The sequence below is a fragment of the Heterodontus francisci genome, chromosome 25, assembly GCF_036365525.1.
Source record: "Heterodontus francisci isolate sHetFra1 chromosome 25, sHetFra1.hap1, whole genome shotgun sequence".
Lineage (NCBI taxonomy): Eukaryota > Metazoa > Chordata > Chondrichthyes > Heterodontiformes > Heterodontidae > Heterodontus > Heterodontus francisci.
Genome location: NC_090395.1, coordinates 59,379,053 through 59,404,683, shown reverse-complemented (window position 1 = coordinate 59,404,683; position 25,631 = coordinate 59,379,053). Strand labels below are relative to the sequence as shown.

Here is a 25,631-nt window from a genome sequence, read left to right as displayed (position 1 = left end):
GGAGTGTTGAAATGGCAAGCAACCAGAAGCTCAGGGTCCTGTTTGCGGACTGAGCGGAGATGTTCCGCAAAGCGGTCACCCAGTCTGCGCTTGGTCTCCCCAATGTCGAGGAGACCACACTGTGAGCAGCGAATACAGTATACTACATTGAAAGAAGTACAAGTAAATCGCTGCTTCACCTGAAAGGGGAGACCAAGCGCAGATTGGGTGACCGCTTTGCGGAACATCTCTGCTCAGTCCACAAGCAGGACCCTGAGCTTCCAGTTGCTTGTCATTTCAACACTCCCCCCTGCTCTCATGCTCACATCTCTGTCCTGGGATTGCTGCAGTGTTCCAGTGAACATCAACGCAAGCTCGAGGAACAGCATCTCATCTACCGATTAGGCACACTACAGCCTGCTGGACTGAACATTGAGTTCAATAATTTCATAGCATGACAGCCCCCCATTTTACTTTCATTTTTAGTTATTTTTGCTTTTTTTTTTACATTCTTTTTTACATTTTTTACAATTTTTTTTTGCATTTATTTCATCTTAGTTTGTTCATTTTGCTTACCCACTTTTTTTCAGGTTTGCACTTGCTGCTGTTCAATATTCAGTGCATTAACACCTAATCTGTACTAATGCTTTGTCTTTCAACACACCATTAACATATTGTTTGCCTTTGCTCCATGGCCTCTTGGTCAGCTATGTGGCCTGGTCCAATCTACACCTCCTTTGTTATCTCTTGCCCCACCCCCACCTCACTTGCTTATAACCTGTGACTTTTCTAATATTTGTCAGTTCCGAAGAAGGGTCACTGACCCGAAACGTTAACTCTGCTTTTTTCACAGATGCTGCCAGACCTGCTGAGTGGTTCCAGCATTTCTTGTTTTTATTTCAGATTTCCAGCATCTGCAGTATTTTGCTTTTATTATTATATTGGAGTTTTATCTAGCTATGCTGTACTTTACCTGGGAGTGCTTGATGTTGTCACTGGGTGCTTGAAGTGGCAAGGAGTCCATTCCCCAGAACTGATGTCCCCTCGACTTGATGAACATTTAAAAAAAAAAGTTTATTTTTACTTCAACAATAACCTTTTAATTTCCACTATTGGGATGTGAACACTGTTTGGAATTTTCTTCCTAGACCATTACTATCAGGTTGGTTAAAGTAAAACACATATTCTGTGGCTATCAGCTCCAATAACTGCTCTGTTCCATTCTAATTGCATTGATGTAGTTCTTTTGAATGATTTTGAAAGTCATTGTTGCCAAGTTTCTCTGTGGGGGTTGTTTGAGAGCATTGCTCACTTCTCTGGGCATTTACCTTGCCACAAGTGAAAGTGTTTTTCTTTTTAAACCATCCAAATACTGTTTTCATCGGGTTACGCAATATTTATCTCTCCCAAGTTTATGAATAGACCAAATAGTCGTATAAAATTTTTTGTGTGAAAACTGTAATCAGCTTTATTAAACGCTCAATTAAATGAAATAGCTCTGAATAGGCACTTTGGAATTTAAAGATTAACAGGTTGTTTTTGCAGAGTTTCTTTTAAAACAAATTAAAAGCTCTCGTATTTCTTCTGCAGCCAGAAAATTTGTTGTACACCACCAAAAGACCCAATGCTATTCTGAAACTAACAGATTTCGGCTTTGCCAAAGAAACCACCAGCTACAATTCTTTAGCCACTCCTTGCTACACACCATATTATGTGGGTAAGTTGCTATGCCTGACTTTACCAGGCATAACCTTATGGCCATTTGCAGTGAAACTCTTTTGCAACATAACCTCTTCTTAGAATGAAGTTTCGAAAGTTTTGCTGCAGTTAGTCATTCAGTCGTCTCTCGATCGGGTGAAACATTTGTCATAAAATCATGATGTGGCAGATAACTTTTTTTAATGAAAGTGTTCACTGGTTCATACCAGAACAACAAGATTAATGCTTTTTTTTAATGAATGCACTAGATCATGCCTTTCGCTCTTGTTCAGCTAAAATCCAGTAAAGGGCACTGGCAAGAGTTTAAGATGTTAGAGTGCAGAACACGATGTTCAAGTTTCAGTGCCTGTTTGAATTGCTGAAATCAGCTTGTTGGGCTTGGAAAGTTGGCAAGATTTCCACTGCTTGTATTGCATTATTCCTAGCACATTTGAAGTGCATTAGTGTGAGCAAAATTTTACTCCCTTCATTTCAGTAACGTTCATCTCAACTTGGTGAGGTGTTTGAACTAAGAAGGAGGGTGGCTGGGGAAATAAAACTAGCCAAGAACAGCTACTAAAGAAGGGACTGTCAGATGGGGGTAAAAAAATGCAAAGCACACAATGATTAAAATGCATGTATTGGAATGAGCAGACCATGGGAAATAAAGTGAGAGAAGTGGCAGCAATTATTTTACTTGAAGTTGTAAACTTTGTAGCATTAACAGAAACCTGGAAGTAAACTGGGAAAATAATGGAAAATATAGAAATTGGGATACACATAATTGGGGGATAGAATAGACAAGAAAGTAGGCAAAGTGGCAATATAAGAGACAGTTGATGTATACAAGGAAGGAGTACAGAGTCTATATGATTAGAAGTCAAAGATCAAAAGGGCTTGCTACATTAATAGAAATGTATTACATTCCTCCATATCACATGAAGGAAATGGAAGAGGAAGCCTTCAGTCAGATTAGAGAGATAAGCAGGAATAACAAAATTGTCTGGGAGACTTTAGTTATCGATTGGGATAGAGAGGGAGTAAATTGTGAAGAGGGAATGGAACTCCTGAAGTATGTACAGGACTCCTTCTTTAAACTGCATGTTAATGGGTCTGCAAGGCTCCAGTGACCTCTACCACCGAGAAGGACAAGGGCAGCAGACACATGGAAACATCACCACCTGCAAGTTCCCTTTCAAGCCACACACCATCCTGACTTGGAACCAAGTCCTTCACTGTCGCTGGGACAAAATCCTGGAACTCCCTTCCTAACAGCATTGTTGGTGTAACTACATCCAAAGATTGCAGTGGTTCAAGGAGGCAGCTCGTCACTACTTCTGAAGGGCATTTAGGGATGGGCAATAAATGCTGGCCTTGTCAGTGATGCCCACATCTCACAGGCAAAAGATAATTTTTTAAAAAAGGGCAAAGGCTAGAACTAGTCAGGAGTAATTAAATAAATCAGATCGATAAGCTAAATGTGGGTTAGAACCTTGACTGGAGTGACCACAGTGTAATGAAGGTTAAGATCCAACTGGAAAGGGAGAATATCAGTACAAAAACTGGTGCATGTGACTGGATTAGGGCAGATTTTAGGAAGATGAAGAGCAGCCTAGTTGGAAGGAGAAATTATACACAGGACTCTAAGGCAACAGTGGGACATTTTAAAAATGAGATTGCAAAGTTACAAAATAAATATATTCCACTGTTTAAGAAAAGGGAAACTACGAACAGTTTTACGAATAAAGAGATTGGAAATGAATGAAAATTGAAGAAGGTGGCCCCTGAAAACTGAGTAATCATGAAAAGTCTGAATAATTTGAGAAAATAAGAAAAAAGATTGAGAGCATGATCAGGAAAGCTAAAAGAATATAAGGAAAAGTGTCTGAAACCATTAAAAGCAACAGTAGATTACTTTCTATCAGTAAAAAGTGAATTGTTAAAAAGTGAGGTGGAACCCCTGAGAGGAAAGCACAATACATAGATGACGATCAATAAATTTTGCTGATATTTGATAAGTAAATTGCATTGGTCTTTGCTAAAGAGAAGGATATCAGAGAGGAGGTGAATCCTAAAGTGGTTAAGAGTGAGATGAGCACTGTTATGATGGAGAAAAGGAAAATTTTAAATTTTTCAGAAGTTAGTTAAGTTGAAGGATGACAAACGGCCAGGGCCTAACGGAATACATGCAAGGATCCTGAGGGAGATGATGGGATAATTGCAGAGGCCCTAGATATTATACATTTTAGGGCACTATTGAATGTAGATACTAGCTGACTGGAGTGGCTAACAAATCTCCTTTTTTAAAAAGGGAGAAAGATATTCTGGGTAATTACAGGTCAGTTAGCTTAACATCTACGATGGGGGAAATTTTAGAGCCTTTCATTAAGGTTGAAATTACCATGTATCTGAATATAGAGCGAATAGTTTTAAATAGCCAGCATAGCTTTCAAAAAGGATGATCATGCTAGATAGAATTCTTTAAGGCTGTAACAGATGTGGTAGCTGTATTTATGTAGTGTACATGGACATTTCTTTAGCTCTGAAGAAGTCATATCCAACTCGAAACGTTAACTCCGTTTCTCACCCCACAGATGCTGCCAGACCTGCTGAGTATTTCCAGCACTTTCTGTTTTTACACAAGAAAGATATAATTTTGGCGAGTAGCTCATTGGTGGTGTTTCTCTAGTTGAGGGGCAAATTCTGATACATTAGAGCACACAGATAGGAAACCCTAGGTCAAATTCAGACATAGAATAGAATTACAGCACAGAAACAGGCCATTCGGCCCAACTAGTCTGTGCTGGTGTTTATACAGCACATGAGTCTCCTCCCATTCCATCTACCTCATCTCAACCCTTCAGTATATCTTTTTATTCCCTTTTTCCTCATAGACTCATCTAGTGTCCTTTTGGAAGCATTGAAGCTATTTACCTGTGGTAGCAAGATCCACATTCTAACCCCTCTCTGAATAAAAGGTGTTTCTCTTTATTTCCCATTTGGATTTATTTGTAACTGTCTTGTATTTCTGGCCCCTGGTTTTGGATTCTCCCACAAGTAAAAACATCCTCTCCATATCTAACCTATCCATCCCATTAAGAATTTTAAAGGCCTCTGTCAGTTATCCCCTGAGCCTTATGTTTTTAAAGAAAAAAGCCACGGTTGTAACCTCTCAGTTCTGGTGCCATCCTTGCAATTCTTTTTTTTGAGTTTTCTCCAGTGTTTCTATGTCCTTTTTATTGTATGGAGACCACAACTGTACTTTTAAGTGAAAATGGGGGAAAAGGGAAAGACTTGCATTTATATAGTGCCTTTCACCAAACACAGGATGCACCAAAGCACCTTACAACCAATGAAGTACTTTTAAAGTGTAGTCATGTAGGAAACACAGCAGTAATTTGAATAGTTCAATGTTGTGGTGTAGAACAGCTGTGTCCATCACACAAGCAGTCTTTTAATTTATCCCATTTGTGTGTTATTAAGTGGAAAGTTTTGATATTATTGGATATTTTATTGCCTCTGATAAGGCACATAATTGATAGCTTCCTCTCTAATGGAGGAACAACATCAATATATCCTTGGCTAAGTCCCGTCACTCCACAAGTCACAGCATATTATTAAGCTTTCACACCCAGTTGGAAAACAGCTAAATTAAACACTTTAGTAACCCCAGAATGAAACAGACCAAACCTGGTATCTTTAGACAACAACAAATTAACTGTTTATTAAAAAAACTAAATCTTAAACACTATTAAGATAAACCTATGTCTAAAGGCCTTATAACTTATTTTAACCTATCTCCTGCATTCTCACACACACACTCAAAACTTAACAGTTTTAAAAGTGGAGTTTTTAAAAATTAGCTGTCTCTTAAGAATAAATAAAATAAGTTTTTGTAGGCTACATTCCTGATGGATGAGGTCTTCTAATGATGAAAATAGACCTTCAGTAGATAGGCATTCAACTCTTCGGCTGCAGCAAGCATTAAACAGTTCTTTGAACGATGAGCACAGCAATACAAACGGTTTCTTGAAAAAGAAGGTGTTTCTTCTTTACTTAGGGAATTAACTTGGCTTGTAGATCATTATACAATTTTTGCTGAGAGGAAATTGACAGCTTTCTTCTCTTCAGTACACGCCCCTGGAAAGTGTCTCAAAACTAACTGGTTTCAGCCGGTTTCTGACAGTTCCACACACAGCCAAGTGGAAATATTACCATGTGACCTCTCTCTCTCTCTCCTGCTGTTACCCAAGGTAATAAAAAAAATGCAGCTGTGGCACACAGTTTCTCCAGAACCTTCTCTCCCTTAAAGGTGCACTGTTTTTTTTAACAGAGTCTTAGAGTCACACACGCTGTTATTAATCCGAGGAGAAGAAAAAATTACATGTCCATGACAGTACTATATTACCTGACTTTGTTGGGGAAAAACACCTTGGGAGTGCATATTTTGTGATGTTCTTAGAGAACAAATAGTTAGAATTCCTTTGCATTTCCATGTATCATTTAGTATAATTTCCTCAGTCTTTTTTTCAACAGTACAATTTAATTTTCCTTCATCCTCTCATGGCCTATCTTTCCAGTAATCTTTGATCCAAGGTTCAAGATCATTTTCTCTGCAAGTCAATGAGAGTAACCCCAGTGAGTCAATAACACAGTTGGGAAAGTGATACTGTGGTAGTTTCTCTTGACTAGTTTGGTGTCACAGGATCTATTTATGAAAATTATCTTGTTATGCAATGATAGCAAATACAAGACTCTGCGTGGAAAAGTGTTTGTCTAGGGGAAATTGATGGTTATTTTCTGCTGTCTATCTGTCTTTCTGGCTTCAGAGAAATGAGGGTGGGTCAATTATGGGTATATTTATTTAAATAATTTTGTAGTTTACACAGGCGAAGCAGATGATTTATTTCACTAATGAACCGCCCATCCACCCAACTGTCATCAGTTTCTTTTACTGAGGGATTCAATAGGGAAGTATCCAGTCAAAGTTTTTAGTTTCTTTCTTTTGTTGCTCCTATGCCACATAGTACCATCTCTTTAATCTGGAAGAGGGGCTGATCTACCTTTTTTTTTATCTACTCCAAGCGTAATGGTGCATTGAGTCCACTGTAGGTAGGGAATTTCTAGGAAATTTGGTTCCCTTTAAACTTTGCTGTTAGATAGTCAGCTTCTTGCACAATTCAGTTTCCCCCAGGTGCTTCTGTATGAAACCCCTGCATGCCCTTTCACATTGATAACGTTCATTCCACCAACCTGAACTTTATGACACATGGGCTTCAAACCTGTAGTAAGCTAGACATTCAAGATTAGGTTGGATAGGTGGAGCAAGGAGAAGAGAGTGAAGGAACATGGGAACTGGGTGGGTTAAGGTGATTAGAACTATTTGCTTGTCTGGAGAGTATATGCCGACATGGATTAGTTTGGCTGAATGGCTTGTTTCCCTGTTGTAACCTTCTGCATATTATAAAATGTGAACTTCTAGAGTCACTTATCTAGCAGTGGTGTGCCAATAAACCTAACTGTTGTGTTTTCTCTTCATTTTACAGCTCCTGAAGTTCTTGGGCCTGAAAAGTATGACAAATCATGTGATATGTGGTCCTTGGGTGTAATAATGTATATACTGTAAGTCTTTAGTTGTACTATCTCCATGTATGCATTAGGTAACAAAAACGAAAAGCTGTACCTGAAGAAGGCGAGTGAGGGGAAAATTTCCAGTATAAAATACTTCCTCTAAGCTTTGTATGACTGGGACTTGCACTGTGCAGTATTATCACATGAATGCTTAATGTATTCTTATCAAATTCCTTTGCCCACTATTTTACGGAAGGTATTAAAATTTCCTCCTGCAGCAGGGCCTTCAAATCCATCAGCTTCAGGGGAACAGCCATTGTGAACAATGCGTTCACTTCTCTGCTACCACCAGAACTACCTGTGTTGGGGCAAGCTATTGCTTTAATGGATTTTCCACTCCCTAGCCAAGTGTGCTGCTGGGCAAGTTATTCAGCGGCAAGTACACTGTACAAGAAGGGATTCCCATCCCAAAAGTTGGCAAATTTTATCATTTGCGTACTACGTGCTGGAGCAAGTTTGTTTATTTATTTATTTCTGCCTTCAGTGGGTAAGAAAACTGCTCTCCTTTTTTTTTACCAGAATCAATCAAAAAATACTTCTTTTTACAGTCTAAGGTGATTTTTCTCTGAAGTGTTTCAGTTGAGATTTGCACCACTGCTACTTCGAATCCCAGATACCACCCCTTCCCTTCTAACTCTGAGCTCACTGTGAGCAACATTATGGAGATCTGCTGGTAGTGACTGAAATTACCTCCTTCCACATGAGGCAGGTTTGTAGTTTTGTCATTGGGTGGAATTTTCTCGACTTAGTCCCTGCAAACATGGCAGGACCATTTGCAGGTCGGGAACCCAAATGGTGAAGGAATGGGATTTCCCGAGGCTCTTTAACTTCCGGGTTGCCTGACCAGTCAGGGAGATTGGGTAGGATCATGTGTCCCTTCTGTCAACGGCAGGATCCCTGATTAAAGGAACCCTGGCATGGATCACCAGGCTTCACCAGCACTTTGAGTTTTGATGCTGCAACTAGCACAGGAATGAAGAGGAGACCTGGGAAGGCTGCTCCCCTGGATCTCTCACTCTTATCTGATCCTGCTGCAGGATCTGAGGGGCTGTAGTGAGCTGAGCTCTCTCAAGGATGGGAGGAAGGGAACAGCCTCTCAAACCAAGCAGGCATGGATGGAAGTGACCAAGGAAGTCAGCAGCAGGAGTATGGTCCCTCCAACCTAGAGACAGTACACCAACAGGACCCAGGACTTCAGGAGGGTATGACAGGAGAGTTTTTTTTTATTTGTTCAAGGGATGTGGCCGTCGCTGGCTAGGCCAGCATTTATTGCCCATCACTAATTGCCCTTGAGAAGGTGGTGGTGAGCTGCCTTCTTAAACCACTGCAGTCACTTTTAGATGCCAAGCCCCAGAATCTGATTTTCTCAGCAATCTCCTGCATAGCACTTCTCAGGACAACACACCTTGCAACTCCACTCATTCCTTTCCCTCTCTAGGCACCTTACATCCCCATCTGAACAGCAAACACACACTGCCACCCTTATCCTATTGTCCTCTCACACCTATGCCTCACAGTCACACTGCATAAATGGTGTCTTTCCCTCCTCTCCACACAAGCCATTACAAACACTCAAACCTCTCTACTTTCTCTCCTTGCAGGAGAAGAGGGCACACAACTTGGCAAGAGGCAGAGATCCGGGGAGGGGTGTCAAATGACAGGCACCTTATTGGTCACTGGCAATGAGTGTCCACTGGGAAGGAGGTCTTGTTCCAGGAGACTGTGTATGTCAGCAGTGACCTCCCATGAGAGCCTGAGCCTCCTGAAGCACTGGTGCTCAGACATGTCGAGAGGGCTGATCCTTTGCCTGTAGACCCTGTGTTGGGGCTCTCGCCTCCTTCCAGCTGAATCTCGGTGTTCATCCCATCTACCCTGTGGAGGGGTGTGTGGCTGAGGAGACGGCAACTGGAGAAGGTGCTGCTGCTGGAGCAGTTGGCAGTGGTGTAGCTTCAGCTCTTGCCCCTGAGCAGAGGTGGAAGGCAGAGCTGCATAAGCTGCTCCAATGCTATGGTGAAGGCTGGCAGCAGGGAAGCGCAGCTGAAGGTGGGTGAAGTGCTGGACGGGTGAAGTACCTTCCAAGAAGTTGGCAGTCACCTGTCCAGCAGTAATAGCACTCTCTCAGAGAAGGAAGGCTGTGAGCAGCAACCTGTCACCTGACCATGGCTGGAGCACTTCAGTTTTACTGATCAAAGGCTTCCCAGCTTGTCAATTTCATTGGAGAAGTTCTTCCTGCTGTGCACTCACCTTGGTGACCCTGGCAAGTTGCTGATGGGTCAGGAAACAGGTACCCATGCTGTTAAATCCAGAATTGAGGGTTAAGCCAATTCAGAATAGACCTTTTAAATACCTTAATTACTAACCTGACAGATCTAAGGGGGTTCCCCACTCACTTTCTATCCCACCCCCATGATGATGTCAGGATCCTGATCCAACGCCAATTTCAGGGATTTAACTACCTGCCTGCACCCGAACCGGCCTCCCTTTGCCAGTTAAAATTCAATCCATTGTCTTTCCACCATTACTTTGGAGTTTCCTGTTCAGCCTGACGCTGATTCCTGGATCATCATCAAATGGCGTGATTGTGAAATTCATATATTTGATGCACTTTTACTTCTTTGGTGCAAACCTGTGGAGGTGCCTGAGTTGGGAAGATTGATTACTAGATTGGACCTGACTTTTCCAGGATCAGATGTCTCCTGATCAGCATCCAGCACACGAAACGATTCTGCTCATACGGCTTTCAGTGGAACTGTTTACTGAGGTCAGTTAGTAGCTTTTTGTGCAGAGGGAAAGCTTGCAGAAAAATGCTACATCACAGATCCCTGCTACACACACAAAGTTTAGTTTGCGATTGTGGACACGTTGGCCGGGATTTCATCCAGGCGATGGGGGCCTGACCACTGGTAAAAGCCCCACGTTGCCTCCTTTGGGGAAGGCCCGCTAGATGAAGTGCCAATTAGGCACTTAAGTGGCAGACCTTCCCTGGGGTCGAGGACCCTGAGGGCAGAAGTCCCGCCTTCTGAGAGCTGTCAGTCAATCAGAGGCTGGCAGCTGTTTAACTGAGCAGCACCACCATGGAGGCGGTGGCTGCTGCTGGTAGAGTACCTACCCGAGGCCCTGGAACCAGGCCACAGGTAGGTCTCAGCAGGAGGGGTTTTGTGGATGGGGGTCGCGGGGGAGGTGGTTGCAGGAAGTTTGGCAGCCAGGGCAGGGGGTGACTTGCGGCCCCCCCCAGCTTTCCCAATGCCAGGTCCTTCTTTCAGTCTCTAAGTGCCTTTTAACAAGGGACCCCCCCCACTTGTGCTCCCCCCACCCTCACAAGTAGCCCTCACACGTTTGCTTGGCGTGTTCCCTGTGTGGCGACAGGCCTGCTGGGCTAATGATGCCGGCAGCGGGATGAAGCCCTCAATTGGGCATTAATTGCCTGGAAAAGGGCCTCAATTGGCAGCAGGACAGGAAGGCCATTCACAGGACTTACCCCGGACTTAATTTGGGGGGAGGCAGCAAGGTGGCAGTGTTCTCTTTTCTCCCCACCCCCCCCCCCCCCACCGCCACTGTCCCGCCCGATTATGCTCTCCCTGCCTCCGAACCCGACGTTGGGGGCGAGCATAAAATTTCCCCCCATTATCTCCTCTTGAGTTGCTTTATCATCTGAGCATTCTAACACTGGTGAGGTTCCTTCTGCAGACGCTCTTCCTGTATTGCTAAACTATGATTGACTTGATGCCATGAACTTGCCTTTGAAATGTTATATGTATTTGTTCTGAAAATGCACTGACCTGTGTTTTCGTTCTTCTGCTCAACTGTATTGCCACATAAAAGCAAAAAGGTGCTAACACTGAGTTATGCCATTCAGTTGGCAGATTAATTGATATGACAAGAAATGTACCATTAAAAGATCATCAAAAATTAGTGTGGCCATCTAATGCATATATAATCTCAATAATTCACAACGGAATTTGCATCAAGAAATTATATTTTTAATATTTATCTGTTGATATTCCATTTGGTACAGGGTGCCATTGTTTTTTTTTCTCACTCTGACTGACTGTTTTGAGGTTTTGATTTTGCACTGTAGGCTGTTAAGTTCACAGTTGTACCAAAACTTGACAGATAAGATGCACTGAATAAAGATGGCAACCGCAACGCTATACCATAGAAACTGGATTACAGGTTCATCTACCTGCACAACTCTTGAGTCGCATCTTTCTGTCTTAGTTCACCATAATGCTGCCAGTTAGACTCCATTTCACACAGCTATGCTTATGAAATTCTCACACTGGAATTTTATCCAGTGAATGAAATGTAACCCGTTGTGTTTTTTGCATTGGTCGAAACAGAAAGCTGTCGAGATGGCTTGGTATTTCAATGCATTAGCAACACTTTTTTCTCATTTTCCGACATCTGTACCAAATTATGAATGTGATTTATTTGCATTCTTACTGTTTCAAGCATCAGTGTTCCAGTTTAGATGGAGTCTGCAAAAAGAAAATTCACATCTTCTATGGTGCAATTATCAGGAATACTTGAAAAAAAGACTTTTAGGACTTCAGAACATCCCAAAGTGCTTAACAGCCAGTTCAGTATTTTTGAAGTGCAGTCACTCTTCTAATGTAAGAAACACAGCAGTCAAAAAAGTGCACAGCAAGGTCCCAAAAGCAGCATTGTGATAATGACTAGTTAATCTGTTTTTGGTGATATTAATTGGGAGAGAAATTTTGCACAAGACACAGCTCTTCTTTGAAATATTGCTATGGGATCTCTTCCGTACTCCTGAGAGGTGATTTAATGTCTCATCCAAAAGGCGGTATATTCGAATGTGCAGCACTCCCTCATGACTGCACTAGTGTTGGCCTAGATTCTGTGCTCAAGTCTCTGGTGTGTTGATTGGAATTTGACCAACTCTGTGCTATAATTTTACATGGGCAAGTGCATATATTTGACAAATAAACCGTGGCTGGAATTTTACGCCACCCCGACGAGCAGGATGCTGGCAGGGGCTGGGGGTGGGTGGTGTAAAATGGAGTGGGAGGCTCCGGGAGACCTTCCCAACCCACTCCTGCCTCTGCCGCAACTTTATGCAGGACAGCGGCGGCGAAAAACAGCCAGCCCGCCCGTCCCAGGCCAATCAAGGCCTTTAAGTGGTCACTTAACAGTCACTTAAGGGCCTTCACCCGCCTCCACACGGATTTTACGCATGGCAAGCAGGTGTCCTGGAGCCGGGAGAAGCTGCCAAATGATGGAGGGCTGCCCCCGCTACCCCAACCACCCTCAAGACCCAACACGCCCCCTTACCCCCCCAAACAACGATTCTTCCTCGCCATGGCCCAACCGATTACCCCTGGCAAGGCAACCAAAACTTACCTTCCTTCCCGGCTCCCAGCCATCTTGTCTTGTATTTCCAGCATTTCTTGTTTTTATTTCAGATTTCCAGCATCCGCAGTATTTTGCTTTTATCATCTTGTCTTCATGCTGGGCTGCAGTCCCAACAGTGGCCACCATTCCCGGTGGCGCTGCTGGGACTAAGAGCTGCGGGCCCACTGACCAGCAGCTCTATTAGGCGGGACTTCCTACCTCAAGCGGGTGGAGGTTCCGCCTCAGAACAATTGAAGCCCGGGGACCTGCAAAATACGGGTTGGATCCCCAGGTGAGGCAGAAGCGGGTTCACCACCGACTTTTCAGTCGGTGGCCGGCTCCCCTCCGCCTAGGGTAAAATTCCGACCCTTGTTTGAGAGCATAGGAGCAATTTGAGATCGACTATAATTGGCAATCATTCCTGTTCAGCATTCTGCAGCTTTCTTTTCCTTCATTGAAAAATGCAGATTTTACTTTTAGAATCAGAAAAATGTACTGCATAAACTGAAAAGTACTTGTATCAAAAGTGATGATATCTACAGCTGTTGATTACGCGGTTTTAAATGTTTTACTTATTATGCAAAGATAATGTTCAGTTCTGCTGTGTTTTAACCTGTTAACTGTAGGTTTGTCAAATGCTGTTGTTTGTTTTTTTTAAACAAAACCCTTTTCTTTTATAAATCTACAGGTTATGTGGATATCCCCCATTCTATTCCAACCATGGACTGGCCATCTCACCTGGAATGAAGAAACGAATTCGAATGGGACAGTATGAATTCCCCAATCCAGAATGGTCAGAAGTATCGGAGGAGGGTAATCCAACTTTCTTACACTGACTTGAAATACCTACGATATATATTTCGGCAAATAAATATGTAACATTCCCTCACTTTTAACTTTGCCGAGTATTAACCCTAACTGCCTGCTTAAAGAAGAATCAAAATCCAACTCTGCCTGTCTTAAGAAATACAGTAGTTTAAAGTTATACTCTGAACTTTCATGCATTTGTAACTTGTGATATCATCAGATATTGTTGCTATAGAACCTATTATGCATAATAAGGCTATCTAAGAAAGAAGTCCTTGCATTTTATAAAAAGCTCTATCATATTATTGAAGCATCTCAAAGAACTTTACACAATGAATTACTTCTGGGGTGCAGTAACTGATATTTAGATAATCTACTAACAAAAATGTGAATCGTTCTGCAAAGAATGTTAGTATCTTCACACATCTGGCTTGTTTAATGTGAATTACATTGCGAAAAAGACACAGGCCTGACCATAGCAATCATAATACATTAACTTGCATTTATAAATGGTCGTATCTGCTGAAACCATGGTAAGAATTTAACGTAGGACATTGCATAAATGCTATATTTTTAATAAAGCATGCTTAATAGGTGTTGTTGACAAGAAGAGGTCTCCATTTTAATTTTCCTTATAACTGCAAGATAAGCAATTTGACTATAAAGCATTTATCACTGTTAATCCCTGAGGATTTATACTTTTCATACAGTCACCCTTCCTTGCAGTCAAAGTAGAACACTTGCAATAACAAATCACTAACTGCACAGTCATTGAGACAGAGCAGGGGAGTGACACTAATAGTTCTTTCAAAGAGCCAGCACAGGCACACTGGGCCGAATGGCCTCCTTGTGTGTTGTAAGATTCTATAATTCTAAATAGCATCTCCCAATTTCAACAGTTTAGCTTGCGTTTTGGCTTTTTCAGTATGGAGTGGGAGCACGGCACAAGTGGTTCCTCTCCTGAAATGGGGTTTTAAAAGAGGCCGCGAAACGTAAAAGCTGTAAAAAAGGGAACACCCTGGCACAGCACTGAAAGATATTTTGGACCCTGTTCTACACAATAAATCTGGACAAGCAAAGGAATTATATTTAACCAGATTTGGGCGTATCCAGGTTGAGTAAGAAGAAATTCACTGGAACTTGAAGATTTGCTTATATTGAGATTTTACTTCCCTTTTGATTTTGAGTTCAGTTCTGCTTATGTCACTTCATGCAGCAGTACGTTCCCTTGCATTGTACATCATACAGAACCCAGTGAAATGGAGCTAAGATCAGTTTCTTTTTCTTGCTATTCTGCTCCTGACAGTTGAATGAATTGCACAGTGCCTGGTTTACATTCTCTGATGATGTCCTGTCTTTATAAAAGCAAAATACTGTGGATGCTGGAAATCTGAAACAAAAACAAGAAATGCTGGAATCACTCAGCAGGTCTGGCAGCATCTGTGGAAAGAGAAGCAGAGTTAACGTTTCGGGTCAGTGACCCTTCTTCCGAAGAAGGGTCACTGACCCGAAACGTTAACTCTGCTTCTCTTTCCACAGATGCTGCCAGACCTGCTGAGTGATTCCAGCATTTCTTGTTTTTGTTCCTGTCTTTATACTTGTTTTCTAAAATGACATTAGCACAATTGTAATAAAACACATTGCATCTGTTCATGTTGAATTTTTCAGCCAAACAGCTGATCAGACATCTCCTGAAGACTGAGCCAACACAACGCATGACCATTATGGAATTCATGAACCATCCGTGGATTAATGTACGTAATTCATTGTGGAATGGGGCTTAAAGGATTTGAGAGATGCCATTCCTATAAAATAAATGACTTCCTTTTCCCTTATAGAATTGGTCAGGTGCTTTTGTTCTTTGTTTTTCCACCAAATTTGTCCTCTCTCCCTCTTTCGATCATTTAAAAACATTATAGCAATGGCAAGCTAGCAGCCAAATAGTTAATGTTAAGTTCTTTTTGCTATTTTAACAACAATTTCCACCAGCTAATGGGATTAAAGTTTTTTAAATAGCAAGAGTGGAATTTCAGATAAATACATTAACAGCAACTTACATTTTCCCACTTTAAAGGCGTATGTTCCAAAGTATTTCAGAGACAATGGGGGGGGGGGGGGGTGCTTAGTATTTTCTCCAATAACGCCCTTAGTAGTCTTACCTTTTGAATTCACAATGATGAGGTTCACAGTAAAATCTTCCAGATGTGCACTGTTCTTCACTGCAAATGCAAGGGAAAATTGCATCTTAATTGTCAGATTCTGTACCTTGCCTCACATTATGTTAAAGGAGACCATAGCAGTTTGGAATCAACCAGATTTAAACACTTTGAAAAAGCACTTCTGTAGCCTACAGTTTCAGGCCACTCACATTTTGTTTCTTGATTCAGCATTTTGAATATGGCTTGACTTTGTTCTTTGATCTTTTCTTTTTGTTTTCTTTAGCAATCAATGCAGGTACCGCAGACACCTCTTCATACCAGTAGGGTCCTGAAAGAAGAGAAAGATCTCTGGGAAGATGTAAAGGTAAAAGTGGATTTCAGTCCATTCCTGTAACACAACCATCAGAAAAACTGGGTACACCTCGGGCTGAAAGCAGGGTGTAGCTACTATTGGATAATGAAACTATTTTATACGCATGTGTCTCAGTACATGTCCCATATATAGGAAAAATTCAGTGTTAAATTCGTCTCACTACCATTTTTCAAGATTTTGTTAAAACTAGATGTTAAAAAATAGTTGTATTTATCTGCTGCATTTTGAATTTCCACAAAGAGCTTCACATTATATATTACTTCACTGTGTAATGACTGTTGTCACATAGGCAAACATGGCAGGCGGTTTGCACACAGTAAGATCCCACAAACAGCAATGAGATGAATGATGTTTTTAGCGTTTTGTTTGGGGTGGAAGGTTGACCAGGACTATTCTACGATTTTCTTCAAATAGTGGGAGCATCAACGCCCTCTAAAGCCCCTAAATTGGAGTCTGGTTTAAAGTGCCATCCAAAAGCTGAATCTTCTGCCAGTGTGAGACTGATTCAGTACTGCACTGGAGTGGCAGACTTAATCACATGCTCAAATTCTGGGGTGGGGCTTAATAACAGTTTTCTGCCTCAGAGGCGAGAGTGCTATCAACTGAGTCGAGCTGATCTGGACATTATAATATCAAAGGACTATTAAGTAGAAATGAATTGGATCTTATATTGCCTGCAACACTCAAGAAGCTTGACGCCATCCAAGACAAAACGACCTTCTTGATTGGCAGTCCATTCACCAACTTATACAATCACTCCCTCCACCACCAACGCACAGTGGCAGTGTGTACCATCTACAAGGTCCATTGCAGCAAATCACCAAGGCTCCTTCAACAGCACCATCCAAACACATGCCCTTTACCACCTAGAAGGACAAGGGCAGCAGACACCTGGGAACACCACCACCTGCAAGTTCCCCTCCAAATCGAACACCATCCTGACTTGGAACTATATCGCCGTTCCTTCACTGTGACTGGGTCAAAATCCTGGAACTCCTCCACTAACAGCACTGTGGGTGTACCTACACCACATGGACTGCAGCGGTTCAAGAAGGCGGCTCACCTTCTCAAGGGCAGTAGGGATGGGCAATAAATGCTGGCCTTGCTAGCAATGCTGATATCCCATGAACGAATGAAAAATAAATTAAACTTCTTTGAGAGGGAAGAATAATTCAAATATAGATTTGCTCAAAGGTGCTGTAAGTCATGGGATGTATAATCCCAAAATATTCAACACTGCTCACTGCAGGATTTTATATTTAGCTTTTATTGGGAAATCACATATCTATTGTAGGATTTAAAATAATTGTAGCACTCATAACTGTCACCCATTTGACATTAATTAACTCAGCACAGACCAGCAATCAAACATGAGTGTTTCTGCGCGGTTTTGTAGAGCAAGAAATTAATAAAACCTCTTTATTATTCCTTTATTACTCCTTTTGCCTGTGCGGAATTTGCAAGTTCTCCCTGTGACCGCGTGGGTTTCCTCCGGGTGCTCCAGTTTCCTCCCACATGCCAAAGACTTGCGCGTTGATAGGTAAATTGGCTATTGTAAAAATTGCCCCTAGTCGAGGTAGGTGGTAGGAGAATTGAGGGAAGGTGGGGATGTGAGAGGGAAAATGGGATTAATGTAGGATTAGTATAAATGGGTAGTTGATGTCGGCGCGGACTCGGTGGGCCGAAGGGCCTGTTTCGGTGCTGTATCTCTCTATGACTCTTGTCCTAGTTATTTTCCATTTCCTAAGGCCTTCTTTTGTCATGCTTAATCCCCAGACTTTTTGTCAATGTTTATCTTAGTCTAGTTGCTGTGATCTCCTTTATTGGGGACATGAGTTGACTTGGCTGATATTTGTCTTTCCTTCCGATGAAGCTGTACTTGTCTTTCCTGAGGGCATGGCCGACATTGTACACTCATTGTATACAAATGCAGAAACAAACCCAGATCATACTGTACAGTGGCACTGTGCCATTTTGTGCCCACCACACTGCCCATAGTAGAGTTATTTAAGAAGTTTTGCTTGTGTTTTCTTCCATCTAATCTCTGTCATCCTGCAGCTGAAACTGTGAACCATTATGATACAAGCCTCGCCTTTCTCAATAAATATGATTATCCCAATTCTGGAATTTGAATTTGGATAGTTAATGGAGATAAAAGCAGTAGTTAAGCTTTATTGTACGTTCTTGGTTAAGGACATTGAGCTCATCCAAGGAAGAAGTGCCCAGCCGGCAAAATTGATTGTCACCATCAGTTAATACATATTGATGTTAAGAGGGGATGGGGGAAATGGTTGAAATAATAGCAATATTCCAGACTGCTGGTACCTCAGCAACTTCAATGGTTTCTTTTGGGTGCAATGCTGAAAGATTTATTTTCACCTTTTTTTTTGTTGCAATCATGTTGTTTATCTCGCACAGTACCAAGAATCCATGAAATGAAAGTATATTTCTATGTTTGAAACATGTTGTAAGGAGATCTGCTACGGTGACACTATTGTAATGTGTGACACTTGTGGACCCCACCAAAGTTTGAATCATGCATTCCCGAGTTGCTAGAAAAATACCTTGCAGGCGTCAAATCCATTCTCATTATGTACTATTCTCTGCCCTAATTTAATGTTTAAAAGTTTTACAAAAGTCTAGAATAAATTCACTGATTTTGCCATGCTAGTGCTCCAACCTGCACTCCCTTTGAGTGTGACTACCGCAGAGGGAGAGTATGGGATCAGTGAATTTACCCAAATGCTCAGGGTGACACGTCACATTGGAACCCCAAGTTGCTGCCCCATAAGTGTGTGGCTGCAGTCCTGTGCACAAATCTGAGTTTTGCTGATATCTGACTTGAGACCAGACATTCCCACCCAGGAAGGAGCCAATATGAGAGCATTCCGGACAGAGGCTTGGAAGCAAGTCCCCGGCCAGATCCTTTCAACTGGGACGATTGTGGTGCAGGGATCCTGTGAAACGAGGTGGGAAGAAACACCACTATCTCTTGTTTCAATTGTGCTGTTTATAATTCTAATACAGCTTTCTCTCATGACAGGAGGAAATGACCAGTGCTTTGGCAACCATGAGGGTTGACTACGAACAAATTAAAATCAAAAAGATAGAAGAGTCTTGCAATCCCTTGCTGATAAAAAGGAGAAAGAAGGGCTTAACTGCCCCAACTCCAGCCAGCCACTGAAAAACAAGATGGGGGAAAGTGGTCCACGAAGTGTGCCTCACTAATTCTTTTTAAAAGTTCTTTTTAAATGTCGCATGAAGTTCAGAAATTTTTAAATCAATTGGCTTTGTGGATTTTCTTTAAGATTTATTTTACTTCTGCCTATTGTGCTGAGGTGAACACTCTGTTATGATACTACTAGCCCATTGTGTGGCCGGGTTTTTAAACTGATGTAAAAGGATGGAGTAGGGAGGGGGGGGAAAAGGTCAGCTGGTGAATTCTATGAAAGGCTGACTCTGTGTTTAAACTGAATATTCCTTTCTGACTTTGTTGTTCTGTGTAAAGCATATTCAGAGAAATTTCATTCATGACTTCTTGTAATTTGTCTTATTTGAAGCTTTATTCGATTACTTTAAAACCATCTTAGTTTCATGGGATTAAAATTTTGTGGTTTTAAAAGATCGAGATAGTAATTATATTTTAACTTTTTTAACGCTAAAAGCTGTATTATTAAAGGCTTGCATTAATTTTTTTCATGGATGTTTGAAAATAATCCACAAAATCTGTGAAATTCCCCATGAACAGAACAGGTTTTACAGTATTCCCATTTCAAATGCAGGCTCACATATGAATTTTATATGAAGAAAACTTCAGAAGTTTCTAGATGTGCAGAGTTTTGGAGTTCTCAATGATTTGACCATGTCCTGACTGAATTAGTACACTTATAAGCTGTTGGTAATTCCACTATACTACTCAGTCTCTAAGTGGTTAAATTACATCCTTTGCTTTGTAGAAGTGATCTTTCAGATTAATTGAGATATGGTCACAATTGAAACTGTTGCCATGACTCCCATTAAAGCCTGGTAGGGATTGTTTTATTTTTGCTGTCTCCCAGCAGCCATCTAATTCTCGTTACATCATGTAACTGTCTGCACAATAAGTAATAACAAAATGCAACACTATTTTTTTAAAGGAGAATGGATAATCAGCATTATAATAAAACTGGAGAGCTAACTTTTACAAGGCCAAGTCTCTGCTCTGCCCATTGAGTAGTTGTCAGTGACAAGTCCCCTCTGCTCCCTCTGGAGTAAATCTTATTGATGTCACACTCAAAGAGGGCATGGGTCAGAGATGGGGGCAGAAATATTGAGTGTGGCTCCCCATTGCCAGTACTCAAATGGTGTGTTTGCCCATGTGTGTCACTGTGAAATTATATAATTGACTAAAATCTCTTGCATCTCGAATTTGAAATAACCACCTACCCCGCAGCAGATACCCAGTTAAATGTCCATTCAGAGATGGCAACAAGTACTAAGTCTTTCAAAGAAAGAGAATGCACCATAGAAAAAATCTGAATTCTTATTGAGATGGTTCATGGAATGTAAACCAAAGGTGTTTGACCGTCTGCTCATATTTCTTATGAATGTTGTATTTTTTAGCCATTTATAGTTTTAGCAGCGTTGGCCTTTGTGGTGAAATACCAGTTAAAAAGTTTGAAGTCAATTGTACAGATTTGTCGGCAAATTGTTCTATAGCAAACTGTATTTTAGAGGTAGAGAGACAATTTACTTTTCAGTCTTTGAAAGAAACATATTTTTGTTTGTATGGGCAGAGTCAGGAGTTGAGTTTTCTGCAGTATTGTCTTTGTCATCTTAGACCCATATTGTGACAAGTCTTTGTTCTTGTGTTCTTTTATGGGGTGGGATAACAGTTTGAAAATGCTTCTCTGATGAATTGTTCAAACAGAGGAATAATGTGTCGGGATTTTGAAGTTTCCCATATTTGAGAAGGGCAAGAATGAAAATTTCTATCGCAATACTTTGGAAACACTGACCAACTTTGATAAAATGATACAGTTCTAATATTACAGATTTTTTTTTTAAGTTGCTTGTGAATGGAGTCCATGATTCATTCAATTCTGGACACTGAGCTTGGTCAAAGTGAAGGACTCTGGAAACTCTAGTTTGGATGTTGGGGCATCATCAAAGCACATGTCACATGTCAATGCAAAGCACTGGCAACATATCTCACATTCATCCAATCGTGCCTCTGTGTTAACAGGTCATGTGATACCTTCAAATCCAGTGGAGTATAGTTCATTTTTGACCACTCATTTGAGAATTGGAAAAGCTGCTCAATGGGAGCAACCACTAGGCCCCAAAGGAAGGGTTACTCCATAATCCCTTTCATAAACATTTCAAATTACATTAACAAAAATTGTTGTAAATATTTCCACTTACAATAAAAATGTTTCAAAGAAGTATGTTTTTTAAGTAGACGTAACTTAGTGCACTCCTTAGCTTGCATTCGTTACTGAGAGCTGAAGGGAAGCTGAACCATGGGGTTCACAGTCTCATGAATGCCATTCACTGAACCAATCTCAGTGCCACACCATATACTGAGAGGAAAGTGGTAACTATGGAAATATACATTCATAAACTTGTTCATTTTTTTTTCAAGAACACAGTAGCTAGAACCTCTTAAAACCCATGTATTAGTGCCTTTTCTAGAAAGCACTCCAAGTAGTTTAACCTGTATTAACAAGCCCTAAGAGTAAAGCTCCAACAGATAGATTTGCATTCAGCAGAGGCTAACCGGATTAGCATGCATCCATATGTGGCCTCACCTTGTAACAGTTTCATCTATATTTAAGCCGTGTTTGTTTTTTGTTAAACAACTTAGAAATATGCAAACAATATTCTCCAGGGCAGGGATGTTATTTTTAGCTCAGGCTACCTACGTGTAATCATTTGTAGCCAATCAAGAACGTTTATGCTTTTAAAGCCAATAACCATCTCCATGATGTTAAGAAAAATGACCCAAGATGTCACAGCATTATTTTTTACATGGTGAAGGTTGGAACTAGCGCCTGGTATTACAGTACCTCACTTAATTTAGACTAACTATTTTATACCTAGTCTGGAGTTAGAGTTTCCATGGACTTTGTTGTAGAGTGGGTCACACCTTTTGTAATAAAGCAACAAAATCAGCCATAATAGGGCAATGATTGAACACAAGAACTGTAAATCCGTATTTGTGAAGTATTTGCTAAAGAATTAGGATAAGGAGAGGAATAAAAGGAATGAGAGATAGTTGTAGAATTGTGGAAATGGAAGTTTATCCATAAAATTCCTACTTGATGACAAGTAGTTGCTCTGTTACACTGACCATCATAAGACTATTTCATCTTGAAAGTTTGACAATATAGCCAATACTTGTTAACTGAATAATTTGCTCACCACAAAATGTGTTGACATGTCAGAAACTCATCCTGTGCAAGCCTGGATGGTTAGCAGTCAAAACAGGGATTCAAGTTTTTTGTGGGAATGAATTAGCATTGAGGAATTCTTTCAGCCGTATGCAACTATACACATTTCCTGCATATGTCCTGAGGCTTGTTGGTAATTTTAATTCCCATTTCTTGGATTGCCCAGTCAGATGGCTGACCAGCCAGGAGGGCTGTCACGGATATTGCAGGCCGGTCAAATGGAGCAACTGGTATGAACTAGCAGCAAAGGATTGGGAAGGAAATTCTAAGGTTGGCTCCACTAAGGTCGGTCCAGTTATGTTCAGTTACAGTTACACAATCTGTTTTATTTGTAACTGAAGGTTGGCTAATTTCTTAAGGCGATTTAATTTAAACTTTCTTTTGTTTGTCAAATTGCAAAATAATTTGAAAGCTCACTGATTGAAATTGGGCCAGATTGCAGTATCTTGTAGTGCAGTCCTTCAGATCTAATCTCGTGTTCATACTGCTCTGATCCTTCTGAAGGCCTGGCATTCTGAGCATTGAATTTGACAAATAGAATCTTAACTAAGATTGTTACTAATTTCTAAAGGGGCAGTGCAGAATTTCTGCAATGTCAATACATGCAAAAAAAATTCTGAACTCCCCAAAAACCTTCAGAGAAGATTCACTGCCCTATCAACTCTAATCTTCCTTATTCTGTGGTAGGTGGCAATGCATTGTACACCAGGAGAGAATAATCGAGGTTGCATCAAAAATTATGGTGTGCGATTGAGTTAGAAACATGAATGTGGTATTGGTGCAAAAATGAAGAAGGGATAGATAGAAAATGCTTTGGGATTTTCAGCTGTTATTTTCTTATAATTGGTAGCTTACCGCACTCTACTATTTTGAGCTAGAGAACAGACTGTTGGGTCACCAAACACACTGCAAGAATGAACAAGGTAAAGATGCTGTGAATCAGTATCATTGAATGAGCCAAGATCCTGAAGAATCCTCTTTGGGAGGAAGCATTGACCTGAATTTGTCATAAAACACCACATTGCAGCAATATTTTTCAAACAATATCTGAGTGAATTATTGAGATCAAAAATAATTAACTCCATTTTCTTTTAGAAAAAGACAATACTATTTTTGACCATTTGTTCAACTGCTAAAACTGCAATGGGAAATCACATGCTATCAGGCTCCCGAAGCACTGCGATGCTTCAAGCACCAGGGTCAAATTTATTAGCACAGCAAAATAGGCCCACTTCATAACTAAGCATCCAGTGTACTACAGTGTAAAATGGGAGGGCCTAGCATGCTTAGGAGCCTGTGCACCAAGAATGTGCAAGGCTTATTAAAGCCACACATTGTATTTAAACAAGAGCCCACTTCTCCCTCTTCACAAGGTGACTGGAACACCTGAGCAGTACACCAGATATATAAAAAATAAATTAGTGTTTTTCCAGATAACCCTCTCCTTGTAACAGGCCCTCCTAGCATTTATGTCCCACCAATTCCTGGCCCTCCAGCAGCCAATTTCTCTGGGAGATCTTTGTACTGTAAGGGTTTTTAAGGATGCCCTGACAAAGCAGCTGCTACCAAACATTTCACATTTCAGCCCTGAGCCCCAGGGAACTGGCAGAGTTCATGGAGCACCTCTTAAAATATCCAAATTAATTCAACTCACACTTTCAAGTGAGCTCAGCCCAGTGGAGTGCAGGCATAGCGAGTGCTAGCCACTGTGCTGGGGCTGCATTATCAGTTTCCATGTGCAGGGAGTGCTCTTACAAGACCATCCTGTCTGGGAGTAAAAAATGCAGTTGTGCCATCCGCTGTGCTCCATTGTTGCCAGTTGCTAATATGCAGGTGTCATACAGGTAGACATCTACTCCTATCAGGTACTTGCGCTAAGTGAAAATGACTGTTCCAATCATTGACTGTGTTGAATAAGATCAGTATCAAATGTGATCACTTTCTGAGCCAATACTTTGCGTTTTTCCCTCTTCCTCTCTCTCTTTCTCTCACATACACGCACAAGCCACAAGTGCTGATCTATATAATAGTTTAGTTTTATAAACAGAGCTTGTATATAGCATGAAAATGCCATGTAGGCTACATGTAAAACAGACAAATTAGTGTGAAAAAATAGGTTTCACTTGGGAAGATATACATTCACTGAATTTAGGAACTGCTCGACCTTTAGGAACTGGACCATGTGTGTCTCCGATAGGGACCGGCAGCCATATTTTACACGTTCACTTTGGGTGGGATTTTATATTTTGTATTGTCTCCACAATGTCAGATTGTCACTCAAATTCGGGTGAAACAAAAAAAGTAAAACCTAAGATTATGGCAAATGTGAACTTTTGTAAGAAAAGTGTAGAGCCTTTTCATTGAAAAATGTAGAGCCCCAATTTTAAGCTAACCTGTCTGGCGTAAATGGGCTGGGTTTGGGTCAAATTCCCTATTTACACTTCTTCCAATTGGGTGGGTTTTAAACTGGGCAACCGACCTGATCCCCCTCTGTTTCCGCTGGGCAATTTTGGTTAAAATCAGGGCTCTGGTGTTGGTCTGAGTGTGGACCTGATCAATGTTTGTTGCTCTGAGCTGCTGTTTTGAAATCTGACAAGTCAGGTGTCCAGTTTATGGCATGCTGTATATTGACCTCTGCTCATTTCGTACAACAATTGCTGAATTTTGATTGCATTGTCCAGTTTTACTCTTTCTATATAAATTGTGTCTGAGGTATTTTTCACTACATCAGTCAAATCACACAGGGTTTTTTCCCTTTTTTATTTACTATTTTAGACAGACTTGGCACGTTATGTGTTATATTCAGTGACTGTACCCCATTGTATTCAAAGACACCACCTTCAGCAATTAAAGTTATATTTATTCAATCCTGGTGCTTTTTTTGTTCTTGTCTGTCTCTATTTCTATTGCTGTGTTAAAAATCGATCAGCAAAATGTACAGTGGTTTTTGTTTTTAACTTGAGGGAAGACTCTGGGTTTATTTGCAGAGAAATCCTTCACATCTGCCAAATATCCTAAACCACTGCTTCGTAGAGTAATACTTATGGCTTCTTCTATGAAACAAATGCTGCATAAGTATCCTGAATTATGACTTTTAAGTACTAAGGAGACACCATGGCATCAACCAGCCACCTTCCTGTCACTGTCAGAAATGTTAGAGGCTGAAATTAAAAGAGCGTATGATATCAGGCACCAAGA

At 41.0% G+C, this 25,631-nt stretch overlaps 1 protein-coding gene across 1 annotated transcript in view; it reads left to right on the top strand.

The window, feature by feature from the left end:
• The window catches only part of LOC137383903 (MAP kinase-activated protein kinase 2), a 207,291-nt gene extending 181,991 nt beyond the window's left edge, over positions 1–25,300 (top strand). Inside the window, exons 5-10 of the mRNA XM_068057283.1 lie at positions 1,570–1,696; positions 7,224–7,299; positions 13,352–13,476; positions 15,139–15,224; positions 15,913–15,993; positions 19,046–25,300. Coding sequence (XP_067913384.1) covers positions 1,570–1,696; positions 7,224–7,299; positions 13,352–13,476; positions 15,139–15,224; positions 15,913–15,993; positions 19,046–19,186 — 636 coding nt within the window. The 3' untranslated portion in view covers positions 19,187–25,300. The remainder of the gene's footprint in view (positions 1–1,569; positions 1,697–7,223; positions 7,300–13,351; positions 13,477–15,138; positions 15,225–15,912; positions 15,994–19,045) is intronic.
• The last annotated feature ends 331 nt before the right edge of the window (positions 25,301–25,631 follow it).